Source organism: Bemisia tabaci, chromosome 7 (genome assembly GCF_918797505.1).
Source record: "Bemisia tabaci chromosome 7, PGI_BMITA_v3".
NCBI classification, from domain to species: Eukaryota; Metazoa; Arthropoda; class Insecta; order Hemiptera; family Aleyrodidae; genus Bemisia; species Bemisia tabaci.
In genome coordinates, this window is record NC_092799.1 from 22,618,920 (window position 1) to 22,631,540 (window position 12,621).

General features: G+C 40.8%; 1 protein-coding gene across 2 annotated transcripts in view; it reads right to left on the reverse strand.

Annotated features, from left to right (window-relative positions):
- LOC109029642 (Transmembrane O-mannosyltransferase targeting cadherins 2) overlaps window positions 1-12,621 on the reverse strand; it is a 257,184-nt gene that overhangs the window by 168,739 nt on the left and 75,824 nt on the right. For both annotated transcript variants that reach the window (XM_072302864.1, XM_019040193.2), the window contains one exon: window positions 9,467-9,647. In XM_072302864.1, coding sequence (XP_072158965.1) covers window positions 9,467-9,585 — 119 coding nt within the window. In that variant the 5' untranslated portion in view covers window positions 9,586-9,647. The remainder of the gene's footprint in view (window positions 1-9,466; window positions 9,648-12,621) is intronic.

Here is a 12,621-nt window from a genome sequence, read left to right on the forward strand (position 1 = left end):
GGAGCGAGCTTTTCAAAGTGAGAGTCGTAGATTGAAGCCTCCTAAAATTCTTTCGTGGAATGGATACACAGGGTGTCTCAGAGTTCGATCGCCGGACTGCATGCGCGTGTTCCAGTGGCGATTCTTCAGAGTTGGCAATACTGTTTTTCAGTGGCGTGGCGTGCTTTGCGATATATTGATTGTTATGTCATTTAAACCTGTGGTGAAGGATCAATAAGCAGGGTGTTCATAGCGAACACCTTAATAATCGATTCTTTACCATAGCTACAAATGCGGAAATATCGATAATCGATCATTCGCGCCACGCCACTGCTGTTTTTCCTCCATTTGAATGGCACCCTGCGTTATCAACAATTGAATTCGCTTTCGACGTTTGAAATGCAACTATTCCAGCTCGATGGATGTCCATGTTGCATGGCTAAAAATTGAAGGCGTTTTGAATTTTTTTTGCACGAGCACTGGAAGTCTCGGCCTACAACTGCTTTAATTCTGTAAAAACATTGTCCCAAGGTACACAAGTTTTTCTGCTATGATACATCGTTTCCAAAAGATGTAAAATGGGATTTATGGCGTTTTTGCGTTGCACGGCATTGTTATGGTACTACTATTATAGAAGATCGTCCTGTGCGGGTGGAGCCTTAAAAATGAATGGATCGTATTCGATACTGGTTCGATGTATCGTTTTGTACGAAGCAATAGAACATAACCTCAAACCAAAAATTTAGGATATAAGTCAGAAAAGCTGAAAATGAGAAATTTCGTAGCAATTTCACTACTCTTGGCCAATTAGTACTGATACGCATCAAAAATCTAGCACAAAAAAACCCGTTTCGTCAGATTACTTGATTGACTTGTGAGGATATGTTTATGTTTTGAACCGATCGATATCCTTGCATGGATTGCCATTTTTCTTGAACCTATTGCAGCGAGCTAAGAAGGTTGAACACATGCAAAATCTCACATCATCATTGAATTAATCACCAATTATCTATAAAGCCTCGTATCAAAGAAAGTCTCCGAGATTGGAATTATCCTTGGATGGCTAAAAAGGATCGTTTTATAATGGAAGCAGGAAGCTCATCCAATATAAATGAGATCTCATTAAAATTTAAAACGCTGATACCCCTTGCCACGCGCACCGTTATCTGATCTGAAACGCATGGATATTTATTTAGAATATATTTTTTGATCTGAAAAATTATAACTTCATTTAACTCCAAAACTTATCAGCGTCGGAGGATATTCTCCTCTATCAGAGTTTGTTAATTAGAATCGCCATTGCTTATTAAAATTGTTACGCAGAGCCTGGAATCTTGATTGCGATTCACCCTCCCTTGTCTCCCGTCAATACAGGGCTGCCAAAGTTATCGCAATACATGTATACCTTGTTGCATGCCGCAATCACACGCTGAATTTAGCATCTGAATGTAGAAGTCAACAGTCATTGTCCAACGGCTAAAATTTCGCAAATTCGAGTTATTTTGAACCAGATGTGTATCGAATCCATTCGAATAGTTCAGACAAATCCAACATTAGTCCGATGGTTGCTGAGAATCATTGCTGAATTTTGCGCGTGACGCGCACATTCAAGCCACATTCAGCTCCCACATTCAGCGTGTGATTGCGGCATGAACGTTGAATTTGTCTTGACAATAAGTTTGTATGTGTTGCACACCAGGTTAAAAAGGATTTGTGCGGAATTCAACATGAGGTGGATGGAGTAAACTGAGTTGAGCCTCGCACTGCATCAGACGTCGCATAATTTTCTCCGAAACCTTATTTTTTAAACAGAAAACTAAGCAACACTGAAACCTGAAATTGTATTAGTATACGCTTTATGATCTAGGGTAACCCACAAAACATTTAAAGACCTTAAGTAGTTTCTTTCTCCATGAAAACAAATACGCAAAACGTGTGAGAAATTGCAGGCCACATCAGATGTATCCAATTAGTTTTTGAATTTTTTGTAGTCGATTCGACGTTACGTTGATATAGATCTCTTTGAAAATGCGAGGTTTGAATTTACTGTGTAAACGATTATCACAGATGTTTCTACACTTATTTGATTTTGGACTTTTTCAACGTACTTCGGGTGTAATCTTGATGAGGAAATTTGTCTTGCGAAGCCTAATTTCCTACTCTGTTAAGTACCTAATTTTCTATGTTCTGAGGGTTTTTGACAGCTTTGAAGTTTTTCAATCATTTTTAGTTTGACAATCCTGCCGGTTAAAATCGTAAATCTCACTTTAGGAGCTCCTCGTATAACGTAGAGAAGAGTGCACGTTCAGTTAGGAGTTCTCTATTCACTTTTCTGAAGTCAAGATCCGACTGGATTTGGAAGATGGCTTCCGGTGTAGGGTGCATTGAAATACAGACTGACATACCGAAAAATAGCTCAAGTGAAATAGAATATCAATGTGGATACATGCTGTTTGCCCCGCGTGGCAGCGAGCCTCTCTGAACGTCTCAACGTCTCAGCCGAACATAAACGCTCAACTCAAACATCCGACTTAAACATACACCGAACTCCATTCAGTTCCCCGATCCCACTTTAAAACCATTGTTGCCTAAGCTATAGCATGTCACTCACTTCATACGCGTACTGTAAGTAGGCATGGAGGAATTTAATCCGATTAATGCCTTTTCCGCCCTCCTCACTTGATTCTTTGGAAGTTCTCGAGTTATACTCGTCATTCTCTCTTTGATGGGTTCTCAGAGAGAACCAGTTAATTGAAAGCGATGGGTCATGTGATTTTTTTAAAAATCTTACCATGATTCAAAAAACCAAAATGAATTTTCGAAATAAATTGGACTCGCCTAGATGATGCCCTTTTTCCTTCAAGACTTTGACGTAAACTTTCTCTTTCGTACTTTGACCATCATGCTCCTCTTTGGTAAAACTGGTGACTCGCTGACATTATTTCACTAATATCATACAAAGGCGTATTGATTTACTCTCGTTATAGGCGTATCACAATATGTTAGCTCAACCACAGGAGACGCAGTGGTACACGCCCCAAGAGGAGAGAAAGTAAAAACGAAGAAACGGAGGAGAGAAGAAGGAATGCCGTTTTTATTTGCTATTTGTTCATGAAAAAATTGACTCAAACTGTGTATAAGAAGCTTTAAAATTTTGACAATTTTCTGAAAAAGCTCCTTGGACCCTTCTCACGCCCTCCTTCTCCGTTTCAGGTACCTAGATCCTGCTTTGGCATCAGGGTTGCTTGATTAACATCAAGAAATTAATATGTATTAATTAATTATTATAAAGTAATTTTTCCGTGGGGATCAACTCTGTTAGATAATTTAGACGAATAATATGAAGACAGTTTCGATAGACCGGCAACCCCGTTTGAAGACGTCGCGTAAGTCGTAAACACCCAACTTAAGCCCTTTTTTGGTCCCCTCAGGCAGGGATAGAGTCAAGACGTCGCGCAATGGATCGAGTCAATAGGAGTGGTCGAACAAAATTCGGAAACTTTAAACGCTTATAACTCCGTTTATACAAAACTTTGAGGTTCTGTAAGTGGTCCCATTGGTTTCCTCGTGAAATTTTCTGCTAAGAGCACCCTTTCTAGACTTCTTGTTATGTGATTCTAATCCCACGTGAAATTTTGAAAGAGTAGTTACGTGTTACGTAGCGTTCCAACCAGATGCATTCATGCTAAAAAGAACTATGCATGTGCATGGGGTTTGCTAGCGACATAGTTCCTATTAGTAAATACGTCCGATTCGTACTTCGTCTACAGGGCTCATGTCTTACTGCAAATAGTTCCGTTTGGCTGAAATACGTCCATATAACGTCATGATTTCTCTAGCTTTTATAGACGTATTTCTGCCAAACGGAACTGTGTGCATCAAGACATGAGTCCTGAGGCCTATGAAAATAAAGCCATAACAGGAATCACGTCATAATGAACATAGTTCCGTTTGTCAGAAATACGTCCATAAGAAAATTTAAATGCGCCCTTACGTCAGAGGAGTAACGAAATACAGTCCGGTTGGTTCAGCAAAAAAAACCCTGGTTCTAACAAAAAATCATATTTTTTTAAGAATCCGACAACACTGGACGTTAAGTTCCGTGTCCAGCCGGCAATGCAATGCTCGCGCGGGTTTGACGTCGGATGTGCACTGTGCAGCGGCGGGAATAAAAATATCAGGAGACTCGAGCGTCGGAATATTAAAATATAACGAGTGAGTTGTCCGATAGTGGGTGTACGAATATAACGGCGAGGCAGGGGTTGGAGGGAGTGAGAGGGGCGGGAAAAAGAACGGGAAACTCAGGAAGGTCGCGACTGTGTTGCTTCGTTTTAAAATTATCCGGGGGAAAAAAAACCCGGGTGAATCGAGGAGTCAAGTGGAACGGAAAAAACAAGCGATGCGTCCCGGCTAGAGATACAAAAGGACAGTAATCAACCCCCGTCGATTGGCGCCCTGCGATGGGTTGCCGGATTCCTCGAAAATTGCGAAAATTTCACGAAAAGATTTCGGATATCGTCATCTTACGACTAAAGTATCACAAGCGGCATGCGATGTTTGAAAATTTCCGCCGCCATTTTATTTTTTCACAGAGAAATTGTTTACCGGAGTAGTCCGAAAAAATCACTGAATTTTCTTTGTGCTACCAATGAAATTCATTGAAATTTTCAAACAGATTCAACCAACAATTTCTCTGCAAACAATAAAAAGGCAGCGGAAATTTTTATACGTCGCATGGCACTCGTGATACTATGGCTGGAAGGTGACGATATATCTGCCTGTTCTGCCGTGTTACTGACAAGAGCAATACCACGGAGAAAAATTGTTCGGTTCATATCGAACACTTACGTTTTTTAGCTCTGGTGACGGAAGTTTTCGGTTTCAAGAACCGTACTTAGATTCAAAGTGGAATTTGGTTACTTTAGTAGAAAACATTGGTTACCGGAACCAAGAAACTTTAGTGTTTAATATGAACCAAAGTTCTGTCCTTTTAATTGAAGTTTTTTCACCGTGCAAAAATGAAGTTTAGAAAGGATGGACTTGGTCTCGACCTACGGAAAATATTTCAAAACACACCTACTGTTTTCCTTAAAATTGTCAAAAATCATGCAAAGTAATATTAGGAATCATTCAAATAGTGAAAATTTGACGCAATTTGAAGTAACATTATTTTTTCATATTTAGAATAAAATCATGCATACAGCCGGTAATTTTCGCGATCGTTTGCTTCATTTATATTAATTACCTTGACTTATTAAAAAATATTTAAATCGCGGCCAGCATTCCGAATGTACATTACTTTCTAAAAATGTATTCTCACCTTAGCGTCCGACGTACCGTTGGAAAAAAAAAAAAATCATTCTATTACTTCCTATATCATTTCTTTGAGCAAATCGTCAGTTTAAAAGTGTAAAGTTGAGAATTAAATAGGTTTCGGGAGAAATTGTGATTCTCAAAGGATAACAAATGGAGTCAAATAGCAGCTGAAAAGTAAAAACCGCGAGAGCAAGAAAAAGGAAGGCGCCTTCAATTTTGCCTGTATGCAACACGGACAGCCTCAGAGCTCGAATAGTTGCATCCAAGTGGTTTCATCCACTCCGGCGAAAACCAGCGTTTCTAAAAACATTTTCGCTACATCAAAATTAAAATATTAAAAGTAAAATAAATCAGTAGCAACAAACGTCCAAAAACTTTAAATTGTGAACTTGAAAAAGACGCGCGTTAAAAGAATATTATTAGGGTCTACTCAGGAGGAAACATCCTTCCAGCATTCTCTTGAGTTAACTTAACGAAACTTAAAATTTAAATCACATATATGTTTGGTCATATGTTTGTGGTATGGTCATGTCCAGAGAATGGCAGGAGACAGGTTGTCGAAGAAGGTCCTTAATTGGGTTCCTCCTGGGAGAAGACGCAGAGGGCGCCCAACGAAAGGTTGGAGGGAAGGGATTGAAGCGGAAATGTTAAGGTGCTCAATTCCCCAAGATTTGTGGTTTGAAAGAGAGCAGTGGAGGTTAGGAGTCGTAGAGCGCGAGGGAGTGCTGTAAAGCGACTTATATGTATGTATGTTTAAAAAAACTACAAACTATTAAAAGCAAGCAATAATAAAAATGGACCGAGTTCATCAGAAAGGAAACAACCCAAATTTAGTTGAAACTGAGAAAAAGAGGTTTGAAGTTTTATTCCTGCATAGGGCTCAATGTAGAAAATAAATTTTAACCCCTCTTTTCACAAACCAATTTCCCTTCTTTCGACTTTCGATTTTTGGCAGAAGAAAATATACAGCTAAAGGAACTCTAAAACATTCTTAACTCAATTTTTTCGAAAATAAGGGTTGGTTTTTTCCTGATAAACTCGGTCCAAATCATAATGCCAAGAAAACTAGACTGCCTTTAATTGCTCTCACATGCAACAGGGACAGTTGCAGAGCACGAGTAATAGCATCCAAGCATTTTGGAGTCACTATTTGGCATCCCCGCGGTTCAAGGGTGGACACTACTCGGCTCCAGGGTGGGGCGGGAGAGGCGTGCTGCGACGAAGGGCGACGGAGCGAAGCTGGGACACATCGACGCAAGCTCATTTGGGCAGGATCTGTTTTTTAGCGGACAGCAAACAAATAATTTAGTGACGAATTGACCTGTTGATAGCGCCCTGGCCCAGCGTCAGCCGAGCTTTGCCTTCGCGTGACTTGGACTTTTTTCAATCTTCTCCGCGGACTCAACCCTACGTCCGTCGCCGAGCTTACGAAAAGCTACCCCCAACCCCCCACCCCCCACCCCACCACCACCCCCGCGCCCTCACGCCCCCTCTGCGCGTATACCACATGAGCTACGAAATAGAGAAACGCTTACAGGATCCATTCTGTCGTGCTAAGGAAAAATGCCGTATGAACCTTCAAGCGTTGCTAAATTTTCTTTGAAAAATCACTAGATGTTTCAAGATCATTAGTTTTCAAGATCATTTGTGAATATTTTTCTTACAATTTCTCAGGTAATTTAGTTATTCAGAATTTGATCTTACAAGCCTGAAAATTTCAGGGAAAAATATTGATACATTTCTTCAAAAATGAATATTTTCCGAGACGAAATTTGACAACTCTCGAATGTTCATACGCACGGCGTCCTTCCTCAGCACGGCAGTAGAGCATGGAATTCCTGCGATAGCCGAGGATTTTTTATAGTTGATGAACAATTTAACGGGAAAATCTTACAAAAAGTGGATGGTGCCACCAGTTTTTTTGTGTAAAAACTGAGTTCAAAATTTGATACGATCATTCAAGTTGGGACAGTTCTGGAGAGGGAAGAGAAGAAGTTCATAGGAAGATGTTTTGATTTAAAGCGAGAAGTGTGTAAAATTAATTCTATCTCATAAATTTCACCTTTCAATATCACTGTTTAGAGGCCCTGCCTTGGTTTCGAAGCAGTGGTGCATATTTTAAGGGTCGTATTTTGGTGTTCAAAGTTAGGTTTCCTAAAATTTTCCCTTGTAATACCAAAAATAGTCAATTTTGTATATAATTTTGTCCATACTTGATAAATTGCTACTTTCAGGAGAAAACGAGGAGAACCAAATTCGGACACTAAAAACTACTCTAGTCAAGTGATAAAACTTGAACTGAGCTGACATCCTTCATTAATGACATGTAAAAGTAAAGTTTGCCACGTAGAAATTTTTCTCACGTCTTTTGCCATTTTAGAGGCTTGACCGACAAGACGCAAAAGTGCAGTTTTTGAAAAAAACGAGATATTATAGATTCCAAGTGACACTATAGTCTTAATGCATATCTTGTAGGAAATTCGCTCCCAAATTTTAATTTGTAAACATCAGAAAGTCGGTTTAAACTTTCTTCCTGTTGTGAAGGTCCATGTAATTTCGAAACTTCAAACATGTATTTCTCGAAATAGCAAAAACTGAACTTCTGCGCCTTGTCCTCCAAGCCCCTCGTTTGGGATCGATTTTAGGGTCAAAAAAGGTTGTTTTGGGCTTCTGTCTTCCAATCAATCCCACCTAATGAGAAAACGATTTCCTCAATCGAAGTTTCCCCTCTCGCCCGGGAAAACAAAACGAAAGTGCAAAGACGAAATCGCGAGAATTATATCGCGGTGTAGTTTTGCGGGAACGGGGAGGTTTTCAGGTTTGTCGAGCGGCGATATTTTCTAATCCTAATGAAGTCTTCGAGCGACGACTTCGCTGGCGGAAGATTTATACGAAAGCAGCCCTCGGCCAACTCCGCCTGCTCACCGTCAGCACATATACCCCGTAGCCGAGGGTCAATACTCTTGAACCGCAGACATCTTGGATTCCGAAATCGATTCCGGTGCAATCTTCACCGAGTGACACTGCATGCAAGGAACCTCCCCAACCTCTTAGCGAGCTTAAGGAATGGCTTTTGATTTTTTTCCTCCATTCTTCCCTCTGATAAACGAGGAGTGGAAGATGGCTAACCTCTCAGGATGGGCGGTGCCCTTGTACTGATCCAGCGGGCTGGTTATTGAAAGGGATAGACGAAGCGATAGACAAAGAAGACATAAGGGGTATGGAGCTATCTTATTGGTTGAAATGGATGGTTCTTATAGACTAGGGGAGAAAATGATGAACTAACGATAGGGTCTCGCGAGTTGCTGTTAGTTAGTCTACTACCTACCTCCTTTGCCTATTGCAACCACCCGCTTCCACCAATAGGATCGCTCAATTTCCCCTTCATCTCACTTGTCTATCACTATGTCTATCAATTTCAGTAATCAGCTCGCAAGTCTCATGGGGACCCTCAGGACCAGAGACAATTATAATCAGAAGGATCTTGGCCAGGCTGGCCTGACTCTAGACCAATGGGTCCCGGGTTCGTGTCCCGGTGGTGGCGACAAATTTTCATGGAACTGACGAGTGGATCTGCAGAAACAGACTCCACTTGGCCTTAATCCCCGAAAATTTGAAAGCCTGGAGTATGATTTTGTACGAATCTTAACCCGATGCTCAACGTTTAAGGTTGCAGGATCTTCAAATGGATTAAATACCATGCAGTTACTTACGAGCAATTTGGATTTCTTTGTTATATAATTTCATGGCATATTGAATTTTATGCCATGAAATCCAATAGCGAAGAAACCCAGAATGCTCCTAAGTAACTGTATTATTCTTATTATACTGGTGAGGTAAACGATTATTGATTAAAAACACTGAGAAAAAATCACATTGGATCTAGAGTTCAGACTCTTAAAAACATCGACAAGAAAAAATTCTCTTGATTCGATAAGATTTAAGCTTACATCAAGAACCAAAGCCTCTTAATTTGACCGGATTTCCTTTTGATTTAAGCTTAAATCTGATTGAATCAAGAGTCCTTTTTCTTGTCAATGTTTTCAAGAGTCTGGACTCTAGATCCAATGTGTTTTTTTTTCCAGTGAACCTCTAATAACTTAAAAAAGAAAAAAAGAGGGATGTTGTTTGGCGTGTTAAGATACTCTATAAAGAGGGAACTTGAGCTTACCTGTCATCGTAGACGAATCCGGCTTGAAGGGTGTTGAGGTAGACTCCGAGGGCGACGAGGCCGGAGAACCAGCCCCAGAGATCCCTGCCCTCGTCTTGGGGGCGGGGGCGGGACGCCATGCCGCGGATCCACCCCGCGGATCCCCCGCGCCGCCCGGCCAGCGGGTCCCCCCAACCGCGCCCTGCAAAAAAAAAAAAAATCACAAGGTTACTTTTGTAGAAAAACGGTTGATGTGGAAATTGGAACACGAAATAACCAATCCCCTGGTTGATTCTGACATGGCGAAGAAGAATTAGGAGTTATCCCCTAAAACTGTGGTAATGCCATAATTTGCTGGATGATATGAGAATTTCCAATTTAGAGATATTATATAATATTTTCCCTTTAATTATGGTAAAAACCGGAGCAGAGAGCCAAGAGTGATGAAACGTTATCATGGTTTGACGGTGGCTTTAGCGTCGCGCGAGCCAAAGAAGGGAACGCGGTGGAGTCATCTTTGCAGTAAGACGCGCCCTCTACTCGTCTAGTGGAAATATGGATACACCCGTGGTCGAATACTTATACCGTTACGCCTGTCGTGAATGAAATCAAAAATCGACGCTTGCACGTGGAAAAAAGTGCTCTTATCTCCGTTTGCAACGTGACTCATGTTTCATTTTCAATACTTCTTTTTTTAAAGGCTACACCCAGTTTTTTTTTAAGTTCCCGAGAAATTTCCGGAATGATTTAAAATAAAATCACAAAAATTTTCGATACAAGATTTTCGTTTTTTTAATTACACCAAAATTAATTTTACGCAAATCAATTTTCAGAATAGCTGCATCCTTTCAACATCGTCCAAGTTTCTGAATCGTTGCAATCAAGAGACATTCATACTCTTTAATTGTGGTAAAAACCGGGCAGAGACCGTAAAAAGAAATGACGCGTGGTCCTAGTTTTGCGGCGACTTTAGCGTTGCACAAGCCAGGGAAGGGAGCGCGGTTGAGTGTCGAGTCATCCTCACAGTGTGATGCGGCATCAATCCATCTAGCGGCAATATGCCCATACCTGAGGTCGACTAGTTACCGCAAGTAGTTTTCGCCCCGCATTGCCTTTGGCGCAATGCGAGAAGTATCCATGCAGTCTTGTAGGCGCCAATATGCCCTCACGCTAACCGCACTGTTTGGCGCAATGCTTGAAGTATTGCTAAAGTCTTGCAGGCGCTAGTATGAGTGTGCCTCCGACCGTACAGTGTTTGACGCGATATTATTCGGACTTGCTTTTCGAAAAAAAGTATTGCGGTGGCATCAAAAGTATGTTAGTATGAAATATGCTCATTATTCAAATCAATGACATCAATACGGCGCTTTTAAAGTATTCAAACAGCGACGGAGCCCGGATTTGATCGGATCAAGTTGATCCTCTTGATTTGAAAGCCAACCATATTTTCAATAATGTCCACGTAATGCTATGTATGTTTCTAGTGATCCATTGCTTAAACTCATCATTTTCGTCTTTAAAGCACAGGAAGTAAAAGGGAACAGAGTAGGGGGTAGCAGAGAACAAAACTTGGGTGTTGAATAATTGGATCGCGTTTAGCAAAAAGGAGCCAGCGCAATTATAGTATCGTAAAAATGCTATATTTTTCCATAATCATCTAAAAAATTTCTCAGAACGGCAAATCTTGTAAACTTCCTACCATATAATCGGCAATTTTAAAAGAAAATAACTGTGTAAACTTTAATACTGTACATATATTTAGCATTTTTAAAAGAAAAGAAGTAGCACAGTTTTGAAAACAGTGTAATTTTGCCAGTTCCTTTTTGCTAAATGCGATCCAATTGAAAGGCGGAGGAAAGTCTTCCTTCTCCCAAGGCATTTCGTGAAAGATCCAATTTTGATAATTTTATCGTACGATGATCAACAAATCTGCGTGCACCTTTCGTAATTTGCATTCCACTAAATAAATTTCAGAGCATCTTAAATGAAACCAAGACAAAGTAACGCAGCCGCGAGGACAGCATCATCGGAATCCGATACACGCGATCATGACCTAAGAACAATTCCGCCGTGCTATGGAAAAACGCCGGATGAACTTTCAGACGTTACTAAATTTCCTTTGGTAAACCACGAATTCCTGGGAAAAGTTGTTATACAGTGAATATTTTCTCTCTAATTTTTTAGATAATTTTGTTCGCAATTTCACCTTAACGTGATTCGATGGACGGCATATTATGTGTCAGAACGGCATGCGATATATCGCATCAATTGGCTCCATTTTTTCAGCTACTCGTCATTTTTCTTCAATTTTGAGATCACATTTTTGTTATTAGGAGACTAAAGCACTCACATACCAATTTTAACAAAGAAATTCAACGTAATAAAGGCGTGGTTTCTTTAGAGAGAAAACATGGCATTCGATACCGATATCGAAACTGCACTCGAATGCGATATTTTCTCTCTAAAAAAACAACGCCTTTATTACGTTGAATTTCTTTGTTAAAATTGGTAAGTGAGTGTCTTAGTCTCCTGACAACAGAGTTGCGATCTCAAAATTCGAGAAAAATGACGAGTAGCTGAAAAAATGGAACCAATTGATGCGATATATCACATGCCGCTCTGACACAAAATATGGCCTCCATCTAATCGCCTTAAGTTCCTGAGAATTTCAAGAAAAACATTCATAGTTTTCCTCAAAAATAAACATTTCATCGGAGGGAATTTAGCAAATCTCGAATGTTCATACGGCGGTTCTCTTTTGGACGGCAGAATGGAACCGATCACGTTAATTTTCCGCTAGGACAGCGATCGCGGCAAACATCGTATCCTCCGTGGCGTTTGATTGCGGGGCCTCCGCAGAACGAAGAAATTAAGCTCCTTATCGCGTCGTAAATTCTGCTCGTTGATTCCGCCCGCATGCAATGTCTCGATGCTCCTTTTATTTCGAGCCCCCTCCGCCTCGCCACCGCCGAGATCTCCTAATTACCGGGCAGCGTAATTGAGACCACCTATGCGTATCCTATTACGACTCCTTTGAACCCGCAACCCGCAGAACGCGGAGGCTTAAGTTCAGTCTGGTGCCTTCCGCAGTTCCGCAGCGGAGTTCATTATCATCGATGTCGGTTCGGTGGTTCCGAATCGCGGAACTAACGTACAATAGGCATGCTGAGGCTCGT